General features: G+C 45.6%; 1 protein-coding gene across 1 annotated transcript; it reads right to left on the bottom strand.

Moving 5' to 3' along the window:
* On the bottom strand, positions 1-18,166 carry slc15a5 (solute carrier family 15 member 5). Its single transcript, XM_033039329.1, has 9 exons — positions 17,809-18,166; positions 15,524-15,746; positions 13,841-14,010; positions 11,701-11,921; positions 10,528-10,714; positions 8,571-8,759; positions 7,122-7,253; positions 1,430-1,538; positions 1-383 (listed from the first exon to the last, which is right to left on the bottom strand). Exons 1-9 carry the CDS (start codon positions 18,164-18,166, stop codon positions 239-241), a joined length of 1,734 nt encoding a protein of 577 aa, XP_032895220.1. The 3' UTR covers positions 1-238.
* Between the last annotated feature and the right edge of the window lie 8,609 nt (positions 18,167-26,775).

The raw sequence follows: 26,775 nt of genomic DNA, 5'->3' as shown, positions 1-26,775 counted from the left end.
ACTGGTCGACCACTGGTCGGCGTGGACTCAGTGGGCCGAAGAGCCCGTTTCTGTGCTGTATGACTAACTTTATGATAAATTGCAGATCATTTCAAATATAAACATTGGTACTATCTACTTTGGAAACAGGCCCTTCAGCCCACCATGTCCATATCGACCAAGTTGCCATACTGGGCTAGTCCCATTTGCCTCCATTCGGCTTGTGGCCCTGTAAAACCCTGTATCCAAAGGGCTTGTTTCAAAGAACCACTTCCACAGGACAGAAGGTGGTGGAACTTTCCAGAATGCTGTCATAGAATTTCAGAGACTTTTCATGTTCTATTAGTTTGTCCAGGAGACTTCCTTTCACGCACCAGTCCTCTTCTTGACGAAGGTCCCTGTACCTGCACAAGGCAACAACGTTACACCAACGAATGGAATTAAAAGCGGGTCAACAGTTATCCTCGTAATGTACAAACAAGGAACTGTAGAGTTTAAGAAGGAACTGCAGATGCTGGAAAATCGAAGGTACACAAAGAAATGCTGGAGAAGCTCAGCGGGTGCAGCAGCATCTGTGGAGCGAAGGGTCTGAAGAAGGGTTTTGGCCCGAAACGTTGCCTATTTCCTTAGCTCCATAGATGCTGCTGCACCCGCTGAGTTTTTTTGTGTACCAAGGAACTGTAGATGCTGGTTTACACAAAATGACACAAAGTAACTGGAGTAACTCAGCAGGTCAGGCAGCATCTCTGGAGAACAGTGATAGGCGATGTTTCGATTCGAGACTTTTCGATCAAAAGAAAGGTCTCGATCCAAAACATCAACTGTCCGTGTTCTCCAGAGATGCTGCCTGATCTGCTGAATGACTCCAGCACTTTGTGTCCTTCCTTGAAGTGTATTTTTTCCAAGGAACAGTTTCTTCCCAGCTGCTCTCAGGCAACTGAACCATCTAACCAACTACTAGAGAGCAGTCCCGAGCTACTATCTACCTATTGGAGACTCTCGGACTATCTTTGATTGGACTTTACTGGCTTTATCTGGTACTAAATGTCATTCACGTTATTCCCTTTATCGTGTATCTGTACACTGTGGATGGCTCGATTGTAATCATGTATCGTCTTTCCGCTGACTGGTTAATGCGCAACAAAAACTTTTCACTGTACCACCTCGGTACACGAGAGAATAAACTAAACTGAACTGAACTAAACGAAACTCAGAGTGTGGTCCTCACATCTACCTCATTGAAGCTATCTTTAATCGGAATTTATCAAACTTCAATGTTATATCTTGCACTAAATGTTGTATACTTTGTCCTTCATCTGGGCACTGTGGACAGGTTGATTGTATTCATGTACAGTCTATTTTTGACTGGATAGCAGGCAAACAAAAGCTTATCGCTGTACCTCTGTCCACGCAACGGTAATAAACTAACAAACAATAAACAAATACCTACCTGTGTGAGATTCGCCAAAAGGCCAGGAGGTTTAGGAGCATGAATGCTGCGACAATGAAAAAGAATCGGTCCAAATTCCCATTGTTCAGATCATCTGGAAACCATTGGCCTATGGAGGGAGGACAATCAGTGTGTAAAATGACAGCAACTTCAGACAAAGGAGCAAATAGGAATCACACAACCGAGAGTTCCTCCATCTTCTGCCCGTCCTGTGGAGGTGCGTCTTTGAAACAGGCCCCACTGATACATGGATAAGATGGGAAGGTTCCATCATGAAGACTCCTTGATGCAACCCGTCTGAGACCCCGACTTTGCTGCAAGATTTTGACTCCCAACACACGAGCAACCAAGAACACTTGGAACTATTCAAAGTTATCTTGGAGTTGGAAAGGGTGCTGCAGAGATTCACCAGGATGTTACCTGTGTGTGCGGCCTTGAGTTATAGGGAGAGGTTGGATAGGCCGGGCCTTTCTTCTTTGGAGCGTAAGAGGCTGAGAGGTGAGCAGCGACCTTTTTGAGGTGTACAAGATCATAAGGGGCATGGGTAATGTGAACACTCGCAGTCTTTTCCCCAGGTTAGAGGATTCTAAAACTAGAGGGCACAGGCTTAAGGTGAGAGAGGAAAGACCTCAGGGACAGAGTGTAGTCTGTCAGAATGAGCTGCCAGGGAAATCTATAGAAGTGCATACAATTATACCTTTTGGACAGAAATGTGGATATCACGGGTTTAGAGGGTCATGGGCCAAATGCTGGCAAATGGGACTAACCCAACCTGGTCAGCATGGGCAAGGTGGGCCGAAGGGCCTGTTTTCGTGCTGTACAGCTCTATGACTCTGCAGAAATTGTATCATTCAGTGGCAAACTTTTAAGAATGAAACACTACGAGCAAAACTACGAGATTGGAATAACATAAAACTAGCGTGAACGGGTGATCGACGGTCAGAGTAGACTCGGTGGGCCGAAGGGCCTGTTTCCATGCTGTATTTCCAAACCAAGCTAAAATTCCCCTGAACCAGTCGTTCATATTAAACACTATAGTCTGCAGATTGTGGGGATGAATAAAACCTGTACAAATGTTCTCTCTAAATGAATGTTCCCATTAACAAGATACTCGTTAACTCAAAGCAAGGTACTTAAGCAGACAATTCATCTGATAAATGAAACGACCATTTAAAAATTAGCTTCCTCAAAAGCGTACGATTTTGTTTTAAAATATCTGCATATTCATCTTCTTACCGTATTGCTGACTGTTTTAAGTAGAGCTTCTTTGATAAAACTGCTAAATTAATTATCAGCTTTCTTCCAGATACGCTTTCAACTGAGTGTGTAGCTATTGAGGTGAAGGACAATTAGATAAATGGGATAACAATCTACTCGATAAAGGATTGTGATCAATACGCCAATTCTAAATGGGTAATTTTGATCGATTAATTTAGTTTAGAGATACGGCACGGAAACATAGAAACATAGAAATTAGGTGCAGGAGTAGGCCATTCGGCCCTTCGAGCCTGCACCGCCATTCAATATGATCATGGCTGATCATCCAACTCAGTATCCCGCACCTGCCTTATCTCCATACCCTCTGATCCCCTTAGCCACAAGGGCCACATCTAACTCCCTCTTAAATATAGCCAATGAACTGGCCTCAACTACCCTCTGTGGCAGAGAGTTCCAGAGATTCACCACTCTCTGTGTGAAAAAAGTTTTTCTCATCTCGGTTTTAAAGGATTTCCCCCTTATCCTTAAACTGTGACCCCTTGTCCTGGACTTCCCCAACATCGGGAACAATCTTCCTGCATCTAGCCTGTCCAACCCCTTAAGAATTTTGTAAGTTTCTGTAAGATCCCCTCTCAATCTCCTAAATTCTAGAGAGTATAAACCAAGTCTATCCAGTCTTTCTTCATAAGACAGTCCTGACATCCCAGGAATCAGTCTGGTGAACCTTCTCTGCATTCCCTCTATGGCAATAATGTCCTTCCTCAGATTTGGAGACCAAAACTGTACGCAATACTCCAGGTGTGGTCTCACCAAGACCCTGTACAACTGCAGTAGAACCTCCCTGCTCCTATACTCAAATCCTTTTGCTATGAAAGCTAACATACCATTCGCTTTCTTCACTGCCTGCTGCACCTGCATGCCTACTTTCAATGACTGGTGTACCATGACACCCAGGTCTCGCTGCATCTCCCCTTTTCCTAATCGGCCACCATTTAGATAATAGTCTGCTTTCCTGTTTTTGCCACCAAAATGGATAATCTCACATTTATCCACATTATACTGCATCTGCCAAACATTTGCCCACTCACCCAGCCTATCCAAGTCACCTTGCAGTCTCCTAGCATCCTCCTCACAGCTAACACTGCCCCCCAGCTTAGTGTCATCCGCAAACTTGGAGATATTGCCTTCAATTCCCTCATCCAGATCATTAATATATATTGTAAATAGCTGGGGTCCCAGCACTGAGCCTTGCGGTACCCCACTAGTCACTGCCCGCCATTGTGAAAAGGACCCTTACTCCTACTCTTTGCTTCCTGTTTGCCATGCCAGTTCTCTATCCACATCAATACTGAACCCCCAATGCCGTGTGCTTTAAGTTTGTATACTAATCTCTTATGTGGGACCTTGTCGAAAGCCTTCTGGAAGTCTAGATACACCACATCCACTGGTTCTCCCCTATCCACGCTACTAGTTACATCCTCGAAAAATTCTATAAGATTCGTCAGACATGATTTACCTTTTGTAAATCCATGCTGACTTTGTCCAATGATTTCACCACTTTCCAAATGTGCTGCTATCCCATCTTTAATAACTGACTCTAGCAGTTTCCCCACTACCGATGTTAGACTAACTGGTCTGTAATTCCCCGTTTTCTCTCTCCCTCCCTTCTTAAAAAGTGGGGTTACGTTTGCTACCCGCCAATCCTCAGGAACTACTCCAGAATCTAAAGAGTTTTGAAAGATTATTACTAATGCATCCACTATTTCTGGAGCTACTTCCTTAAGTACTCTGGGATGCAGCCTATCTGGCCCTGGGGATTTATCGGCCCTTCGGCCCACCACGACCGCACCGACCAGCGATCCCCGCACATTAACACTATCTACACACACAAGGGACAACTTTCACTTATATCAAGTAGCCAATTAACCTACAAACCTGTACGTCTTTGGAGTGTGGGAGGAAACCGAAGATCTCGGAGAAAACCCACACGGTCATGGGTAGAACGTACAAGCTCAATACAGACAGCGCCCGTGTCTCTGGCACTGCACGCACTGTAAGGCAGCAACTCTACTTCTGCGCCACCATGCAACCCGATAAATTCTCCAGGGATTTTTCATTAGATCTCTATAACTCACTGAATATTGTTGCAATCTCAAATTTGTCTGCACCACAGCTATCAGTCTTTGTATTATTCTAGTATTCTGGTTATTAATTTATTGTATTGTTGATTGTTATATATTATCTGTGTGTTATTGCGTTTACATTGCCTGTTAAGCCATTATCAATAGATATGACAATTAGGCAGCACAGTGGCACAATTGGCAGTGTTGCTGCCTCACAGCGCCAGAGACCTGGGTACGATCCTGACCACGGGTGCTGTCTGTAGAGTTTAAACGATCTCGCCATGACCGGGTGGGTTTCCTTCAGGTGGTCCGGTTTCCTCCTGCATTCTAAAGACCTGCGGGTTTTTAGTTAATTGGCCTCAGTAAATTGTCCCATAGTGTGTGGGGAGTGGATGAGAAAATGGCCTAACATAGAACTAGTGTGAATGGGTGATCGATGGTCGGCATGGACTCGGTGGGCCGAAGGGCCAGTTTTCATGCTGCATATTTCAATCAATATAAACACTCTTGCCTATGGATTCCCCATTCTGTTGACTCTTGGCTTGACCCTCTTGAAATATAGAATTAAAAATTAAAAAGTCTAAAAAAGCAGTTTAAACAAATTTAAATGCAATCGACCTGAGAGACGGGATAAAAACTGAGTAAAAGATGAGAATTTCTACTAAAATAGTAACTGATTACTGAATGGAGTTAATTAAATAAAGTGATTCCCGGTGTGATCTTAACATCAATAAAGATCATGATCTAAGTATAACAGTTGGCTAAGCTGCAAAATTATTCTTACAATGCAGGGCCGCAAGTTCAAAGATTCAAACAATGTGAATGTTGAAATAGGTTGTAAATGTGAGAAAGCCGTGTGTTGATAGAAGTCATTACTGAGAACATGTAGAGAATAACGTCTCGGATTTTGCAACGATGTTAAAACACTGGAACAAATTCAGCGAAAGGGAACCAATCTGATCCTATGTCATAGATTTACAAGTTATGAAGAGAGACCTTACTCCATAATCTAAGAACGAGGGTAATATTAGAGTGTTGAGTGTGAAGTACCAAGGGTGGTATGCTGGTTCAGCAGTGGAGTTGCTGCCTTACAGCGCCAGAGACACGAGTTTGATCCTGACCTTGGGTGTTGTCTTGTACGTTCTTCCCGTGACCGCGTGGGTTTTCTCCGGGGACTCCGGATTCTTCCCGCATCCCAAAGACGTGCAGGTTTTTAGGTTTATTGTGCCTCTGTAAATTGTCCCTAGTGTGCAGGATAGAACTAGTGTATGGGTTGATCGCTGGTTGGTGTGGACTCAGTGGGCCAAAGGATCTTGCTCCGCGCTGTATCCCAAACCTAAACTAAACTAAAGTAGTTGATTTTTAAACAAGAAAAGAAAGTGTGTGTGTGTGAGGGGTGGCCTGGCTGAATATATTGTCTAAATTCCATCCACATGTTACATTGAGTCAGGGAGTCACTGAGAGATATCTGACTTCGGATGCTGTCACATAGAAGTTGGCTCTTCAGCCCACCAACCAAGGGCAGCACGGTGGCTCAGCAGTAGAGTTGCTGCCTCACAGCTCCAGAGACCCTGGTTCGATCCTGACGACAGGTCGTGTCTGTACAGAGTTTGTACCTTCTCCCCGTGGCCTGTGTGGGTTTTCTCTAGGTGTTCCGGTTTCCTCCCACACCACAAAGACTTACAGATTTGTAGGTTAATTGTCTTTGGTAAAATTGTAAATTGTCCCTGGAGTGTGTAGGATAGTGTTAATGTGCGGGATTGGTGGTCGGCGCGGACTTGGTGGGCCGAAGGGCCTGTCCCCCCCGCTGTATCTCTAAACTAAACTAAACCATCAACCACCCATATAATCCCATCCACCTATTCGTTCTCTCCAGAGATGCTGCCAGTCCCACAGAGTTACTCCAGCATTTTGTGTCTATCATCAGTGTACAAGCAGCATTTGCAGTTCCTTCCAACACATATAAACTGATCGTTTAATCCCCTCAACTCCCCCCATATTGCTTGTGGGAATGTGGAACAAGCTGCCAGGTACTGGAGGCAGGTACAATAACAAAACTTGGACAGGTACTTGGATAGGAAAGGTTTAGAGGGAACTCCATAGATGCTGCTGCACCCACTGAGTTTCTCCAGCATTTTTGTGTACCTTCGATTTTCCAGCATCTGCAGTTCCTTCTTAAACACTAAGGTTTAGAGGGATATGGGCCAAACGTGGGCAGTCACCACGTTCCTCCAGCACTTTATGTATTAAGGTTCTAGTATCTGTATTTTTGTGCGCCCCCAACCTCACCGGCATTCAGATTGAAGTCATGGGTTGCTTTAGAGTACATCCTGTATATTAGTGACTCTCACCTCCAAATACTTGATAGATGCTTTGAATTATAATCGCTCCTACAAAGCAGCCCACACAATTGAAGAGAGCCATGAAATGCATTGCAATTCCTTGAATGCTCTTTGGAGAGAGTCTAAATGTGATCAGTGTATCTGTAACCAAACACAAGCATAAGATTCAACAACTTAACCAATACATTACTTTACTTTAGGTTAGTTTATTGTCACGTGTACCGAGGTACAGTGAAAAGCTTTGGTTGCGTGCTAGCCAGTCAGCAGAAAGACAATACATGATTACAATTGAGCCATTCAGACTGGACGGATACATGATAAGGGAATAACGATTAGTGCAAGGTAAAGCCTGTAAAGTCTGATCAAGGATGGCCCGAGGGTCTCCAACGAGGTGGATAGTAGTTCAGGACTGCTCTTTAGTTGTGGTAGGATGGTTCCGTTGCCTGATAACAACTGGGAAGAAACGTATTACCTTGCAGGCAGTCTGATGTTACAATGCAAATGCTAGGTTTCATTTCATTTTTCTGCTGAAATTAACCACTGCGATTAACATTTGTGTTTTAATTCAATTAATTGTTTCAAGTAAGAATCAGCTGACATTTTATGATAAAATGTTAAATCTCTGTGGAAATTAAAATTGTGAATGGCAGCTGGTAGATTAAAAGTTTTTTTGAGGAAAGAGCTATGTGTATAAGGATGATGCTCCCATTGTTGTGTATGGTAGTGACCAGGGTTTTGAATCAAATGACCACCAGTGGAAAATTTCACAAGGTGGAGGCTCTGTGACAGTGTTCTTGATTCACAATTTCATTACAATTCTTCAAAACCTGCCTGTTTTTCACTCTGGCCTTTGATCCAATCATCTGCCTAATAAACCCCCCCCCCCCCTTGCCTGTGGCACGATGGCGCAGCGGTAGAGTTGCTGCCTTACAGCGAATGCAGCGCCGGAGACCCAGGTTCGATCCCGACTACGGGTGCTGTCTGTACGGAGTTTGTACGTTCTCCCCGTGACCTGCATGGGTTTCCTCCGAGATCTTCGGTTTCCTCCCACACTCCAAAGACGTACAGGTTTGTAGGTTAATTGGCTTGGTAAATGTAAAAATTATCCCTAGTGCGTGTAGGATAGTGTTAATGTGCGGGGATCGCTGGTCTGCGCGGACCCGGTGGGCCGAAGGGCCTGTTTCCGCGCTGTATCTCTAAACTAAATGAAATTAAACCTCTCATTCTCATTTATACATTCTCCCCATTACCTGCGTGGGTTTTCTCCGGGTGTTCCGTTTCCTCCCACACTCCAAAGACGTACAGGTTTGTAGGTTAATTGGCTTGGTATCATTGTAAATTGTCCCGTGTGTGTGTGTAGGGTTTGGGGGCGTGGATTGCTGGTCAGCGCAGACCTTGTGGGCCAAAGAGCTGTATCTCTAATCTAAACTAAACTAATCACACAAGCGATGTACTTACAGGCTGGCGTGACCAGTGCCTCGGCGACTCCAAGGAGAAGGTACTGAGGAGTGAGCTGGAAGCAGGGCATGGAAGATACAAGGAGCACCTTCCCGGATAGCACCTGCTCCACCAGGAGGAAATTCCTCCTGTGTACTTCCGATATCCCTGCCACCACCAGGGACAACGTTGCACACAGGTGTCCAAGAACTGAAAGACAGGAGTAATTGGATGAACGAGCGACAAGGTCCTCCACAACTTCACATCTGGAGCAGGCATCATCCATGGCCAATGGTCATCGTATTTAATTTGCCACAGATACCGAGGTACAGTGAAATTAATTTTTGCATACATTTCAGTACAAGTATCGCTCTGCGTAAGCACTTAGACACATGTTAGATAAGCATCTCAGATGCAGTGTCCCGCTGAGTTACTCCAGCATTTTGTATCTATCTTCGATTTAATCCAGCATCTGCAGTTCCTTCCTACACAGTATACAGAGTCGCCAGTTTGGCGCCATTGTCAAGTCCCAGTTTGTAGGTGTAGGGTTCTTGACCTGACCACGAAGGCATGTTGTCCTGCGGCATTGCGGGGTCGGCCTGGCGAAGCGTTGCCGTGGTGACCACCACCGCCGCATGCACGGGCAGATGTTCCTCATTTAAGAAACTTTTAGATTGTCACATGGATATGTATGGAATGGAGGGATGTGGATCATGTGTGGGCAGTGGAGATGAGTTTTACTTGGCATCATGTTCGGCACAGGCATTGTGGGCCGAAGGGCCTGTTCCTGTGCTGTACTGTTCTATATTCTAAGTTCTGAAGGTGAAAATGGGATGATCTGAAAATATCAACATTATTAATCAGCGTCTAATCTTTTGCCTGTGAGAAGCCTGATTTTAAATGACTGCAAATAATGTTCAAAATTATACAGATCATTTGCCATCCATTTGCCATTAGTTTCCTTATGCATAATAACTCATTTTAATAACCTTCTCGAAAGCCTGTGAGAGAATGTAATTAGCAGCAACTAGTCTTGGTGAGGAATGTGATTGGGAAGTGCAGGAGTGGGTGTGGGGAAAAGCCTTTTGTTGTGAATGGGCCAACTTTCAGCTTGGAACGTTTACAGCGGACACCCTACATACGCAGATCTGCAATTTATACACTTGAAATTCCACAATCTTTTCAGTTGGTTTCTGAAGCCAACATTTAGTGATCTGTGTAAAAGCACACACACACACCAAAATCCTGTACTTCTAGCGGCTGAAGTCCGCAGGAACTGGAGGACAGAGATGTGTGTTGCGTCCGTCACCGTTCCCGTCGGAAACCAGCGTCACTGCGTCGCTAATGTTTGCAACGATGATGAATGAAGTGTTGTGAAAATGCAACAGAAACTGGCAGAATGGTCAGGTCTTGGGGCGGCACGGTGGCGCAGTGGCTGCCTAACAGCGCCAGAGACCCGGGTTCGATCCTGACTACGGGTGCTGTCTGTACAGAGTTTGTACATTATCCCCGCGCCGGGTACAGAACAGTCCTGACCTCCTATCTACCTCATGGGAGACCTTCGAACAATCTTGAATTGCACTTTACTGGACTTTATCTTGCACTAAACATTATTCCCTTTATCCTGCATCTGTATGTGGCGGCTTGATTGGAATCATGTGTCGTCTTTCCGCTGACTGGATAGCACGCAACAAAAAGCATTTCACTGTACCACAGTACACGTGACAATAAACTAAACTAAATAACGAGAAATTCTTTATCCATTCAAATGGAAACATTATATATTTAGTCAAGGGGGAATAACTAACATGAAAGGGTAAGCAATTCACTTTCTCACCAACAGTACAGTAGAATTAGTTCACTGTATCTTGGTACAAGTGACAAAAGTAAACTAACCTCAAACTAATGTAAACTAAATGGAACTGAAAGGAAACCCGAGGATGCTGGAAATCCAAGACATTGGTGATATACAACATACCGATCTGCGTGAGTGGTGATATTGGGTCTCTGTGAAGACTCAGGAGGTAGGATCCAAGGCACTCGAGGAAGGGAGCGATCAGCAACACAGGGATGAGGCCCACTACATTCAGGGCTGCTACTGGGAGGAGAAACCCTCTGTAGTTCAGGTTGGAGTGCATTGTTTGTATGAAGTAAGCCGATGGGATCTGCATTCACAAGTCACAGTGTTAGTGGTGATTGTTGACAAGCCTATGACCTTGGAGTATATAAACCACTGCCCATCATATACATCACATTTCAGGGCGGCACAGTGGTGCAGCTGGTAGATCCGCTGCCTCACAGCGCCAGAGACCAGGGTTTGATCCAAACCTCGGGCGCTGTCTGTGTGACGCTTGCACGTTCTCCCCGTGACCGCGTGGGTTTCCTCTGGGTGCTCCGGTTTTCTCCCACATCCCAAAGATGTGCGGGTTTGTAGGTTTATTGGCCCTCTGTAAACCACCCCAAGTGTGTAGGGAGTAGGTGGGAATTTTTTTTAGTTTTAGTTTTAGATTTAGTTTGGAGACACAAGCATGGAAACAAGCCCTTCAGCCTATCGAGGCTATGCTGACCATCGATCATATGTTCACACGAGTTCTATGTTATCCCACTTTCTCATCCACACCAGGGGCAATTTACAGAGGGCCAATTCACCTACAAACCCGCACGTCTTTGAGATTTGGAAGGAAACCGGAGCACCCGACGGAAACCCACACAGTCACAGGGAGAATGTGCAAACTCTGTACGGATAGCACCCGAGGCCAGGATCGAACGCAGTGCGGCAGCTGTACAACCTTCTGCCCAATTGTAACTGCAGGAAGCTTTCCAAGGTTTTCTTTACCAAAAATAAATTTAATTAAATGTAAACAATTATTGCAAGAATAATATATACAACACAAAACAATACCAAACAAGCCCACCACCATAATACAAAATCACCCAATTATCGAAACAAATATTCTTAAATATCAAATACACTCTTAAACGACTGTATCACCATCATTATTAAGGATACGTTCCACCCCCCGCGGTGCCCAGCGGTCCCGGATATCCCGTGGACAGCTCGTAGTCCCCTCCCTAATACTACCCGGGCGCGGACGTATATAGTGACTCCGGAAAAGGTGCTGGCGGCCAGCTCGGGCATAGCCCGGCTTACCTGTAGTATGCAGAACCTGTAGAGTATGTGACAGGCGAAGAGTGGGATGAGACGCACCAGGCACTTGACGTTGTTCACGTGGGCCTCGCTGTACCAGCCACCGTAGTTCTCCTTGGCTCGGTCCAACCAGTCTCGCACCTCCCCACTGACGTGACGGTACTTTGTGCAACACATCTTCAGCGCAGTCACCACAACACCAGCCGTGGCCATTAGAGAGCCTCCTGCAATCCAGTCCTCACGGTAAACATACGTTACAACATCGAAGAGCTACACGTGGTACACACAGCATGGAAACAGGCCCTTCGTCCCAACACGCCTACGCCGACCAAGATGTCCATTTAAGATGAAACATTCGACACCTCAGACATGAAAAGTAATTAAAGACATTGAAACTGATATTAGTCAGAGGGTGGTGAATCTGTGGAATTCATTGCCACAGACGGCTGTGGAGCCCAGGGGAATGGATATTTTTAAGACAGGCATTGACAGATTCTTGATTAGTACGGATGTCAGGGGTTACGGGGAGAAGGCAGAAGAATGGGGTTGGGAGGGAAAGATAGATCAGCCATGATTGAATGGCGAAGTAGACTTGATGGGCCGAATGGCCTAATTCTGCTCCTAGAACTTATGAACATGCACTTATGAATAACATATTAATGTTGCCACCACCTTTCCCTTGGCAATCACTGGCTCCCATTCACTGTTCATAGCATTGCGAGTCATAGTCATCTAGCACAGAAACAGCCCCTTTGGCCCATGCCGACCATCTATGCTAATCACTTTTGCCCACAATTTTGATCCATATCCCCTCTGAACATTTCCTATCCATGTACCCGTCCAAGTGCCTTTTAAATGTTATAGTACCTGCCTCAACAACCTCTTCTGATACACATGCCACCCTCTAAGTAAAGTGGTTCTATACCTTTAAGAAACCTTGTGGCTCTTGTCAGAGGCCAAGTTGTATTTGGTATTTTTCCGTGCAGTATCGCTCCAGACTTCCACCACGGGAAAGAGAATTTTACTCCCTTCCATATCTAACCCCAAATTAATTTTTGAACTCCAGGACATTGACCCTCTCCCCATGATGAATGATTTTGTTTTTTTCATGCCACTAAAGCCCCCGTCAAACAGAATCGCACCAAAAGCTCAGAGAAGGTGAACATTTCTGCGACTAACACAACACAGCTCAGATTAGCAAATCTAATGTCATGAAATGGATGATAAGGGGCGAAAATATTAAGACGGCTGATAGTATTAGCGATCCACAGGCGTTGCACGTCATCCTATTTCACGCACTTTGTAAAACAACTCACTAACACAGCTGCCCTCTCCCGTCGCTCACTCTTCTTATTTGCCTTTCACGTTCTACTCTTCCCGCTGACTCCTGAGAATCGCTGACTCACAACCTCCCCTAGTTACTTCTCACGATCCACAGAGAGAGAGAGAGAGAGAGAGAGTTCCACCTGTCAGGACCACAGACTGGACTTGTGCTGATATGTTCTGTACCTTTTCATACCTCTAGTTTCCCCCTCCCCTGACTCTCAGTCTGGAAGAAGGGTCTCCATCTGAAACATCACCTATTCCTTTTCTCCAGAGACGCTGCCTGACCCACAGAGTTACTCCAGTACTTAGTGTCTATCTTCAGTGTAAACCAGCATCAGCAGTTCCTCCCTACACTGCTTTGTTTTCCCTGGAGTACAGGAAGCCGAGGTTCAAAAATTAATTGCCGGGTAGATTTGGTAGAGAGTTAAAGTCTTTTTCCTCGTGGTGGAAGTCGTAGAGTCATACAGTACAGAAACAGGCCCTTCGGCCCAACTCGTCCATGCTGACCAAGATGCTCCATCAAAGCTGGTCCCATTTTCCCGCGTTTGGCCCATATCCCTCTAACCAGGTTATCAATGGTCGGTGTAGACTTGTTGGGCCGAAGGGCCTGTTTCCATGTTGTGTCTCTAAACCAAAGTTACCCGAGTACCCGAGGTCAGGATTAAACACGGGTCTCTGATGCAGTGAGTGGCTCTACCAGTTGCACCACTGTGCCACACTTTTGGGGAAGTTTCATTGAAACACGCTGAAAGGGTAAACAGCAAGTGCTGCAGCCATTACTCGGAATTATCACCTTGTTACTACTTGTTGCTCTCACCTGCCTTGGGTCGAAAGATGAGTCGGTTCTGCACCATGTGAATGGTGATGAGAGTCATGAGCACAGATGTGAATGGGATGAGGTAGCCCAGGTTTTTGGCTATCGACTGCTGAATGTAGGCAATGCTCACAAAAACAAACACCGAATTCAAGCTGGAAAACCAGTGAAACCTACAGGGAGACGGAACACATGCAGCAGGTCAAAGCAAGAACGCACAACTTTCAGAATAATAGAACACAATTCAAACAGTAGGTTGGATATCATGAATAGGAAAGGTTTAGCATAGATAGAATATGTTTTGAATGGATAGTAAAGGTTTAGAATAGTTAGGCAAGATTTAGAGAGGATAGGAAAGGTTTGAAATGGATAGGAAAAATTAGCATGAATGGGAACGTTTTAGAATGGATGTAATAGTATTAGAATGGATAGGAATGGTTTAGAATTGATAGGAATGGTTTAGAATTGATAGAGTAATCAAGTCATGATGCAGCTTCATAGGTCTTTGGTTAGGCTGCATTTGGAGTATTGCTTGCAGTTCTGGTCATCCTATTCCAGGAAGGATGTGGAGGCTTTGGAAAGGATGCAGAGGAGATCACCGGAATGTTGCCTGGATTCGGGGCCATTAGCTACAAGGAGAGGTTGGACAGACTTGGATTGTCTTCTCTGGAACGCCAGAGGCTGAGGGGAGACCTGATAGAAGTAATATAAAATTATTAGAGGCATAGATAGTGTAGACAGTCAGAGTCTTTTACTCAGGGTGGAAATATCTAACACTAGAGGCATAGCTTTAAGGTGAGAGGGTCAAAGTTTAAAGGAGTTGGGCGAGGCAAGATTTTTACACAGAGGGTGGTAAGTGCCTGAAATGCATTGCTGAGGGTGGTGGTGGAGGCAGATACTGTTGTGGTGTTTAAGAGGCTTTTAGATAGGCACATGGATGTGCAGGGAGTGGAGGGATATGGATCACAAGGAGATTACTTTAACTTGGCATCACATTCGGCACGGATATTGTGGGCCGAAGGACCTGTTCCTGTGCTGTATTGTTCTATGTTCTTTGTTCTAACCAGCATTGTTAAAAATAGATCATTTGATCATCAGGGTGCTGTTTGGAGGTACTTAAGGTGGGAAGAAAATCCACCATTTCTCTTTTACTTCACTTCATTGGTTAGGAAACACTTTGAAATAACCTTAGATCATGAATGGCGCTATGAACATAAATTCTTTCTCACATTTTTCACTTTTTCCTGAATTGGAACGACTCATACGATAAAGAAGGTGAAATCAGAGTGGTGTTCCACAGGGCATAACTAATGGAGAATTCAGAAAAGGATACAGAATGCTGGCGTAACTCAGCAGGTCAGGCAGGTCTTGCAGTACATGGATAGGTGACGGTTCGGGTCGGGACCATTCTTCAGACTGATTGCAGTAGGTGGGAGGAAGCAAGAAAAGAGAGGTGGAAGCTGGGATCTGTCTGAAGAAGGATCCCGACCCAAAACGTCACCTATCCGCATTCTCCAGAGATGCAGCCTGACCCGCTGAGTTACTCCAGCTGTTTGTGTCCTTTCGTGTATCGGCCGGCATCCGGAGTTCCTTATTCCGACAATGGAGAATTCAGCATTTGCTAAACTAATTCACATTTGTCTCTTTCTCAAAGTGGTAGATCAACACGTGAGGGTGGACACTGACCAGTTGAAGAAGCTTCGCAGTTGGTGTAGGTTGAACCCCTGGAGCTGGTAAGCCTGGAATGGGCAAACAATGGCCCGGATTCCTCCTGAACCCACAGAGGCAGCCACAAGGGCAACGTAAAACAGCACGACCTGCTCCCTTGCAGCCGGGCTGTGCGTGTTACGCTGCGTGTCAACATAGAAATCCTCAAAGGGGAAAGCGACCAGTGGCAACGTGACTGTACCTTAGGGAGTCAGGCAGAGAAAATCACTCAAACACAGAGACAAATTAGGTATCATTTACACAGCTTTCATTCCCCCCCCCCAAAACATTTCGTAAATGGCGAGTTACCTTGAGTAAATTCATGCTTGGTATACCTGATCTGCTTGGAGAGCATGCAAAACAGAGTTTTTCACTGTACCTCGGTACACGTAACAATAACGAACCAATACCTAAATCTAAACCTGAGGCACAACATTAGTTGTCCTCAAATTGTAACTGGTCTGAAGAAGGTTCGCGGCCCGAAACATCGCCGTTCCATGTTCTCCAGAGATACTGCCTGACCCGCTGAGTTACTCCAGAACTTTGTATCTTCTCTTGAAAAAAAGCAATGTTGCAGACACAGTGGCACAGCTGGTAGAGCCACTGTCTACATCGAGAGTATTGTGTTCAGTTTTGGGCACCATGTTGTAGGAAAAATGGTGTCGAGCTGGAAAGGGTGCAGAGAAGATTTACGGGGATGTTGCCAGGACCCGAGGGCCTGAGCTATGAGGAGAGGTTGAGCAAGCTAGGACTCTATTCCTTGGAGCACAGGAGGATGAGGGTGATCTTATAGAGGTGTATAAGATCATGAGAGGAATAGATAAGGTAGCACAGAGTCTCTTGCCCAGAGCAGAGGAATCGAGAACCAGAGGACATAGGTTTCAGGTGAGGGGGGTGGGGGGAAGATTTTTATAAGAATCAGATTTTTCACACAAATAGGTAGGTGTTTGGAATGAGCTGCCAGAGTAGATAGTTGAGGCAGGTACAATCGCAACATTTAAAAATCATTTAGATAGGTACATGGATAGGACAGGTTTAGAGGGATATGTGCCAAACGCAGGTATGCGGGACTAGTGTAGACGGAACAGGTGTAGGAAAGAACTGCAGATGCTGGTTTAAATCGAAGGTAGAAACAAAATGCTGGAGTAACTCAGCGGGACAGGTAGCATCTCTGGAGAGAAGAAATGGGTGACGTTTCGGGTCTGAAGAAGGGTCTCGACCCGAAACGTCACCCATTCCTCCTCTCCTGTGGACAGTACATGTCGGCCAGTGTGGGCAAATTGGGCCGGTGTCAGTTTCCACGCTATATGCCTCTATCTATTTCACATCAAATTTGTCATCCATTTCTTAGCTAACCTTCACATTCATGGATTGAATTAATCTTTAACATCTATGGGTTTCATCTTCACGAACAGAACTATCAAGGGAAACGTGGCCAAGTTGGGCCAAAGGGCCCATTTCCACTCTGTAAGACTCTATGACTCCCATGACACCTTGGGAGGGCTCAACAGTTAGTTCTGGTGTCCTAGAACCACCTCGCTCAATATCTGCTCTCACCACCTATGCTACCAGTATGCACTACTAAGCAGATAACTATGTAAAATTCATCTCTCCATTTTGGTACCCATGATAATTAAAACACACTGTGTGTGTGGGAAAGAACTGCAGAAGCTGGTTAAAATCAAAGGTAGACACAAAATGCTGGAGTAACTCAGCGGGACAGGCAGCATCTCTGGAGAGAAGGAATGGGTGACGTTTCGGGTCGAGACCCTTCTTCAGACTGCCTGTCCTGCTGAGTTACTCCAGCATTTTGTGTCTACCTATAATTAAACACAGATTGACCCTTATCAGTCAAGTCAAGTTTATTCGTCACGTACACATACGAGATGTGCAGTGAAATTAAAAAGTGGCAATGCTCGCGGATTGTCCAAAAAAACTACAAACAGAATGGAACAGAATCACATATTCACATATTAGTGGGAGGGAAAAAAACGAAAAATAAACAGCAATTTAAAAAAGACACCACACAACAGTAAAGTGGTTCAGTAAAGTTAGTCCCTGGTGAGATAGGAGTTTACAGTCCTAATGGCCTCTGGGAAGAAACTCCTTCTCATCCTCTCCATTTTCACAGCATGACAACGGAGGCGTTTGCCTGACCGTAACAGCTGGAACAGTCCGTTGCCTGGGTGGAAGGGGTCCCCCCTTGTCCGGTGTAGCAGGGGATATGGCACTATCTCAACAGTGAATGCCGATGGGTCCCATACCTGTGAAGTGGAGGAGTGCGCAGATGTAAACCAGTGCAGTTCTCTTCGTGCAAGAGTCGACCAGCCAGCCCATCAGGACGGGAGTCAAGGTGTTAGCTCCAACGAAGCACAGGTTGACCATGGCAGCCTGGTGGTTCCTGCAGCCCAGCTTCAGGGTGCAGAACAGAACCATGTTGCAGACAATCCCAAAGTGAGTGAAGCGCTCACACAGCTCGACCAGAAGCAGGCAGAGCACAATCTGCACCTTCTTCCTGGAATGGCGCACCGCTCCTCTCCGGCCCCCTCCCTGCTTCCTTCCTCTCCGCTGGGAAGGGTCCACGTCGGTTCCTTGTGGATGTTCCAGACCCACCGCGGCCATCCCCGATCGCCTGCTGTCCGTGCAGTGGACCTGCCTCTGCTTACTATTCCATTACCAGGATGGTGGGATGTACACTGTGAATTCCACAAGCATGTGCGACTATTTCACAGCGGGTACATCGCGTCCTCCTGCTGCCTCAGTCAGCCAACACTCACTTATTGAAGAATGGCAGAATCAGGAGCAGCTTCGCCCCCCCCCCCCTCTGTTATCAGGCTTCTGAACGGTCCTTCCATAAGCTAGGGTACTGTCCGATTCACCTCTACCCCATTGCGGACATTGGACTTTGTCTCTGGAACTGATGCACCGCAATGCTGAGAAGTATATTCTGCACTGTATCTCTTCCCCTGACCCTGGGTGCTGTCTGCATGGAGTTTGCAGGTTTTCCCTGTGAGTGCGTGGGCTTCCTCCCACATCCAAAAGACCTGTGGGACAGTAGGTTAATTGGCCCTCTGCAAAATTGTCCATGGTGTGTCAGGACTTTCACCTCTACCCCATTGCGGACATTGGACTTTGTCTCTGGAACTGGCCCCAGAGCATGAGGCGCGGGGGCTGGAAACTGGAAGTATCCCGAGCTAATTCTGCTACCACCATCATCTATTGAAGCTTCCGGCTCCCACTGATGGTCCCACTGATTCCCACCGGAAGCTTGCGTCCTTTTCAGGGCAGACGATGACAGCGATGTCAACATTTAAAACATGGAAGATGGACACAAAAGTAGAAGTCTCTGGAGCTGATGCTCTGTAATGCTGAGAACTATATTCTGCACTTTGTATCTTCTCATTTGTTCTAACTGTTGTTTGAACTGATTGTATCTATGTATGGGACAGTATATCTGATCTGTTGGGATAGCATGCAAACTGTGCATCGGTACATGTGATGATAATAAACCTAAGCCTAAAGACTCGCATTACATAGTCTTTAAAATAATAAAAATTCAGAAACACCATATTCACCTCTGGTTTCTTCATTTGATGTGTCCTGAAGCTGTCTGGACATGACAGTGAGGAAGATGTCATTAAGTGGAAAGGGTGCAGAGAAGATTTAGGAGGATGTTATCAAGAAAGGACTTTATTCCTTGGAGCACCAGAGGCTGAGGGGTGATCTTATGGTGGTGTGTAAGATCTTGAGGGGAATAGATAGAGTGAATGCACAGAATCTTTTACCCAGCGTAGAAAATCAAGAACCAGAGGAGATAAGTTTAAGGTGAGAGGGGAAAGATTTAATAGGATCCTGAGGGGAAACCTTTCACACAGAGGGTGGTGGGTCTATGGAACAAGCTGCCAGAGGGGGTAGTTAAGGCATGTACTATAACAACATTTAAAAGACATTTGGACAGGTAGGTGGATGAGAAAGAGTTAGGGAGATATGGGCAGGTGGGACTGGCGTAGATGAGGCATCTTGGTCGGAATGAACAAGTTGGGCCGAAGGGCATAATTCCATGCAAAATGACTCCATGACTCTATATGAATCCATAACTAAAAGGCTGTCAAGGTATATAGCGGGATATAGGTCACCTACAGAAATGGGCAGAGAAATGATAGATGGATTTTAGTCAGAGGAAGAGTGAGCATTTTGGTAGGTCGAATATAAGGGGACAGTAATGATGACTTTTAACAGCAATGATGTACAAAGGCATCATGGGATTCAAAATCCATAACTCTCTGAAATTGGCAACACAAGGTGATAGAGTGGTGAAGGTGGCGTGTGGTATACTTGCTTTCAAAGGCCAGGGTATTGAGGTACAAGAGTCAGGAAGTCGTGATGCAGCTTTATAGGACTCTGGTTGAGCTGCACGTGGAGTATTGTGTGTGTAGTTCCGGTCGACCTAATACGAAAAGAACTTGAAGGCTTTGGAAAGGGTGTAGAGGAGCTTTAGCAGAATGATGCCTAGTTCAGAAGGTATCAGCTACAAGGAGACGTTGCCCAGAATTGGATTGTTTTCTCTGGAACGCCGGAGGGTGACGGGAGACCTGATACCAGTGTGTAAAACCTGAGAGGTAGAGATAGGGTAGCCAGCATCTGCAGTTCTTTCTTAAATAAATAGATAGGGTAGACAGTCAGAACCTTTCTCCTTGGATGGAAATGTCAAATGTCAGAGAAGATCATTTTAAGTGAGAGGGGCAAAAGTTGAAAGGAGATGTGTGGGAGAGGGTTTTTTACGCAGAGTGGTGCGTGGAACACACTGCCAGAGTTGGTGGTGGAGGCAGATATGATAGTGGTGTTTAACAGGCTTTTGGATAGGCACATGGATATGCAGGGAATGGAGGGACATGGGTTATGGACCAAGTAGATAAGAGATGGTCTTGTCATCATGTTTGACATGGACATTGTGGGCCGAAGGGCCGGGTCCTGTGCTGTACTGTTCTCTGCTTTAGAAACTTGATATTCACCTCTGGCTTCTTACTTCTGCTTCTGTCAGATTCCGACAGGCAGTGTTATTTGAATCACTCTGCTCTCCTCACAGTGCTCTAGTTGTCAATATATTCTCCAGTTACTGCTTCACTTCATCAGACCACCCTTCCTGAGGTCATCTGTTGCTGGCCCTGTTTTGATCCTGTCTTTTCTCACCTCCAGTTCCCCTCCCCACTCCGCCATTCCCCCACCCCCCATCTCTATCTTTCAGTTTGAAGGGTTCTGACCAGAAACATCACCTATCCATGCTCTCCAGAGATGCTGCCTGACCCGTTGAGTTACTCCAGCACTTTGTGTCTATCTTCACTTCCTCAGACATTTATCCATTAGAAGACTGAGGGCTCAAAGCAATCCCTTTGCAACAGTTAATGAGTTTGCTGATCTTAACTATGAACACAATCTGTGCTTTAAGAAAGGGAGAATTGGTTGTGGACACACGATAACATTTCAAAACTTGGAAAACTAGTTTAGTTTTGAGATACAGCACAGAAACAGGCCCTTTGGTCCACCGAGTCCGCGCCGACCAGCAATGCCTGTACACCAGCGATATCCCACACACACTAGGGACAATTTACAATTTTTACCGAAGCCAAATAACCTACAAATCTCTACGCCTTTGGAGTGTGGGAGGAAACCGGAGCACCCTGAGAAAACCCACGCAGGTCACGGGGAGAATGGATGAACTTCGTACGGACAGCACCAGTGGTCAGGATCGAACCGGGGTCTCTGGCGCTTTAAAGCAGCAACTCTACCGCTGCACCACCAAGTTGAGAATGCAGAGCAAGTTGTGGGCCTGGACTTCATCATTGCAAAAATGTATTGATTCAGACTGTGACCTTATCAGACGTGAAACAAGATCATAATACCACCTTATTAGCTCAAGTATGCCAGCAATGTGTGTGGAGTTTAGCATTAGTGGTAAGTGGATTGAGCCTGACACCAGACGTTGATTGTCACAGACCAATTACTCATGTACAAACACCCTGCCACAAAATTCCAAAGGCAAAGAATCTGAAGATCTTGCCAAAGGGATCGATCCATACCTTGCTACGCAGGCCAATCCCAAAGCAATAATGTGTGATCTAAACCTCCACAAAGACTAGATTTTAGCTTAAAATGTAACTGAGGAACGACCAGAAAACAAGGAGATCGCAAAATGTGGTGGACACTGCCCGGTCTATCATGGGTACTGACCTCCCCACCATCGAAGGGATCTACAGGAGTCGCTGCCTCAAAAAGGCAGCCAGTATCATCAGAGACCCACACCACCCTGGCCATGTTCTCATTGCACTCCTGCCACCGGGAAGAAAATGCAGGGATCTAAAAAACGTGACCACTAGGTTCAAGAACAGCTTCTTCCCAACAACCATCAGGTTCTTGAACACCACACAGCACTAACCTCAACTATGAACTTCTATGGACTGTAACATAGTCATACAGCGTGGAAACAGGCCCTTCGGCTCCACTTGTCCACACCGGCCAACATGCCCCATCTACAATAGTCCCACCTGCCTGCGTTTGGCCCAGCATAATGTCCAGGTTCGGGAGCAGCTTCTTCCCAACAACCAGCAAGCTATTGAACACTACAAACACCAAGTTACAAATTGCCTTGGTTGTACTAATATTGGGGCTTTTAATTTATTTAACATTTTTAGTTTTTTATGTTATCTATGAGTATTTTGTTTACAGACTTGCTATGCTGCTGCAAATAAGAATTTCATTGTTCCATCTCAGTACATATGATAATTGAACATTGTCCCACTGAGTTACTCTAGCATTTTGTGTCGACCTTTGATAATTAAACACTTGACTCTCTTCAGAGTGATGGTCGGCGTGGACTCGGTGGGCTGGAAAGCCTGTTTCTACGCTGTATCTCTAAACTAACTAAACTAAACTAAACTGAACTAAACGTGAAGCTATATATTCTCTGTACTTTGATCACGACAAATAGATTTGTGAATGCACTTTCAATGAAAACCTGAAACTGGGACACCAGGAACAGCAGATGCTGGAAACTTGAGCAAATCTCACCAAGTGTTGGAAGAGCTCAATGGATCAGGCAGCATCTTTGGAGCGAATGGAAAGCAATGTTTCGGGGGGGGGGGGGGGGTCCATTCTTCAGGCTGTTGTTGCCTGACCCGCTGAGTTGATTTGAAGTTTGTTTGAAAGATATGGCACAGAAACAGGCCCTTCAGCCCACCGAGTCCACGCCATCCGTTGATCACCCATTCACACTAGTTCTATGCTATCCCACTTTCTCATTCACTCCCTACACTCTACGGGGGTAATTTACAGAGGGCCAATTAACCTGCAAACCCACATGTCTTTGAGATGTGGGAGGAAACTGGAACCGCTGGAGGAAGCCCATGCTGTCACAGGGAGAACATGTAAACTCCACACAGACAGCACCCGGTCAGAATCAAACCCGAGTCTCTGGCTCTACCCGCTGCATTACTGTGCCGCCCACGTTCCTCCAGCACTGTTTTTATTTTATTTTGGTAAACAGTCGGTGATATTTCACCTGAAACACTGATAATTGCACCGGGCACTTGGACTCCTCTTTGGCAATGGGGGACTGGATGGATTGGAATGCTTTGCCAGCCTGTGCTGGCATGGGCACAAGTGTTGGCAGATGAAGTCTTGGTGCCAGCTCCATTCATGGGTCTGCTGCACCAGAGGAATTTTGGCAAGTACTCTGCGCAGCACTATGATCCACCCTCTCCCTTCTCAGTCGCCTGATCACAGATCGGATTCTGTGCAGACAACACATGGCTTTCCCTGACCTGTCCCCTCCTCTGGATGTCCCCAGCTGCTGGTTCTTATCCGTGAGAAACAGCAGGGAGATGTCTGGCTGAAGTAAAGTTGGGTTAGCGTTAGGTTTCTGTTCAGGTTTAGGTTTAAATTGAGGTTTAGGTTTAAATATATTTTAGTTTTAAGTTTAAATTTGGGAGTGGGTTTAATTGAACATGCTGCGAGGGGCGGTGGTGGAGCCAGATATGAAAGTGGCGTTTAAGAGGCTTTCAGATAAGCACAAAGATATTAGGTTTAGGTTTATTATTGTCATGTGTACCGAGGTACAGTGAAAAGCTTTGTTTTGCACGCTTTCCAAACAGATTAGATAATGTTATAAAAAATACAATCAAGTCAATCTCAAGTACAATCTGTAGGGCAAAGGGGAAGATACAGAGTGCAGAATATAGTTCTCAGCATTGTAGCGCATCAGTTCCAGACAAAGTCCATTGTCCACAATGGGGTAGAGGTGAATCAGACAGTACTCTAGCTGATGGAAGGACCGTTCGGAAGCCTGATGACAGAGGGGAAGAAGCTGTTCCTCGGTGTGGTGGCGCGCACTTTCAAGCTTCTGTATCTTCTGTCTGATGGGAGCAGGGAGAAGAAGGAATGACCGGTGTGGGGCAAGACTTTGATTATGTTGGCTGCTTTCCTGAGGCAGCGTGAAGTGTAGACGGAGTCAACGGTGGGGAGTCTGGTCTGTGTGATGGACTGGGCTGCAATATTAAGTGAAAATCAAACAAGAGTAGGTGCTGGTAATTGGAAATAAAACAGAAAATGCTGATCCGGCAGCATCTGTGGAAAGTGTTTACTCTGTGGACTTCACGCGAACAAGGAATTTCATTGCATTCTGGTGTAAATGACAATAAACTAAACAGAGTAGGGAGAAATTGTTTCAGAGTCATATAGCACAGAAACAGGCCCTTCAACCCATTGAGACTGTGCCAACATTGATGGCAGCCACCCCGAGGGCAGCCTGCATTGGTAGTAAGATTCTGATGATGCAGGAGGGATCTGACTGATAAATGATATCAAACGGCATCAACAATATATGTTACTTGGGTCAACTGGATATGAAATATTTCCCTTTTCACAGGTTCAGAATTTTTAATATCTCTCTATTTTGCTTTTTTACACACAGTCATTTGATTTTGGTAAATTCTCAAAAGTGAGAAATCATGGAAATGCTCCAATTAGGTTAAAATTCAACTCATTCTTCCCAAGAGGAAGCTTTTAGTTGGTTAACATGGCTGTGTGATAACGTGAACTTGTGCAATAATTGTATGATGATGAACTTTGTACATCAAAACTAGATAGAAACTGAACTCAATATTTTCCACCCAAGGTGAACCGAATTTCACAATGACAGTCATTAATAATCAAGGTTTCTTCACTGACATGGTAGTTTAGTTTAGAGATATAGCCAGGAAACAAGCCCTTTGGCCCACCAAGTCCTGATCTCACTGGGAGGGCCCAATCTCATTGCCAGCCAAGACAGGTCTTGATATGTGTTGGTGAGATCTAGCTTAGTTTTAGTTTAGGTTTAGAGGGAAATTGGGCCAAACGCAGGCAGGTGGGACTAGTGTAGATGGGACATGTTGGTCGGTGTGGGCAAGTTGGTCTGTCGGGGCCTGTTTCCATGCTGTATGACTGTGACTCTATGATACAGTGGAAAGAGGCCCTCTGCTCTACAACACTCTCCAGGGCCCTGCCATTCATTGTGTAGGCCCTGCCCTGGTTTTTCCTTTCCAAAATGCAACACCTCACACGTATCTGCATTAAACTCCATTAACCATTCCTCAGCAAACTTTCCCAGCTGATTAAGATTGATTGTATAGGAAGGAACTGCAGATGTTGGTTTACACCGAAAATAGACACAAAATGCTGGAGTAACAAAATGCTGGAGTAAGATTGATTGATTGAATTGATTGGTTGATTGATGGAATTGAAAGATACAGCAAGGAAATGGGCGCTTGGGCTCACCGAGTCCACGCCGACCATCGATCATCCATTCACACTAGTTCTGTGTTACGCCACCTTCACATCCACTCCCTACACACTCGGGGCAATTTACAGAGGGCCAATTAACCTACAAACCCACACGTCTTTGGAACATGGGAGGAAACCGGAGCACCTGGAGGAAACCCACGTGGTCACAGGGAGAATGTGCAAATTCCAAACACAGACAGTACCCGAGGTCGGGATCGAACCTGGGTGTACAGCGCTAGTGTGAGGCAGCAGCTCTACCCGCTGCGCCAATGTGCCGCCCTAAGATCCTGCTGTTGTTTTTAATAACCAAGTCGGCTTCATGTTGGCTGCTGCAAATACTGGGCTGTTGAAGATCTCAGGAAGGATTGGACTCTGTGACAGAATCTAGTATCTAGGCAAACCACAAACCCTGAACCAATCCCCCCTCTGACTGATGCTGCCCGCCCAATCAACACCAGAGCAGTGCATCATTCATATCGCTGCAGAGGACGCAGGACTCTGGGGTGAAGCTCCACCTTGTTCTGCTATTCTCCGCAACTGTAGCGAGCCATTTGCAACAAACAATACAAATTGTAGCAAGCTCCTCAGTTTCCAAGGCACTTGATTTCAAAATGTTGCGCATATTTGTAAGTTGAAACTTGTTACAAATTCAGAGTTATCCAGTGTGGTAACAGGCCCTTCGGCCCAACTTGTCCATGCCGAACAACATGCCCCATCTGCACTAGTCCCACCTACCTGCTTTTGGCCCATTATCTTCTAAACCTGTCCTATCCATGTACCTGTCCAAAAGTCTCTTAAACGCTATGATAGTACCTGCCTCAACCTCATCTTCCGGCAGCTTGTTCCATATACCCACCACCCTTTGTGTAATAAATTTACACCTCAGGTGTCTATTAAATCCTCCCCCCTCTCACCTTAAACCTATGTCCTCTTGTTCTCGATTCCACTACTCTGAACAAAAGAATCTGTGCATTTGCCCGATTTATTCATCTCATGAGTATGTACACCTCTATAAGATCACCCCTCATCCTCCTGTGCTCCAAGGAATAGTCCCAGCCTACTCAACTTCTACCTGTAGTTTAAGCCCACAAGTCCTGGCAACATCCCCGTGAATCTTCTCTGTGCCCTTTACGACTTGACAACTTCTTTCCTTTAATACAATGACCAAAACTGAACACAATACTCTAAATGCGGCCTCACCAATGTCTTATATAACTGTTACATGACTTCCCAACTTCTATACTCAATACTGACTGATGAAGGTCAATGTGCCAAAAGCCTTCTTGACCACCCTATCTACCTGTCACCTCACCTTCAAGGAGCAATGTACCTGCACTCCTAGATCCCTGCTCTTCAGCACTCCCCAGAGCCCTTCCATTCACTCTGTAGGTCCTGCCTTTGATAGACTGCCCAAAATG

The sequence above is a fragment of the Amblyraja radiata genome, chromosome 21, assembly GCF_010909765.2.
Source record: "Amblyraja radiata isolate CabotCenter1 chromosome 21, sAmbRad1.1.pri, whole genome shotgun sequence".
In the NCBI taxonomy this organism is placed as follows: Eukaryota; Metazoa; Chordata; class Chondrichthyes; order Rajiformes; family Rajidae; genus Amblyraja; species Amblyraja radiata.
Note: the sequence above shows the minus strand (reverse complement) of the source record. Positions and strands in the feature narration are given on the sequence as shown.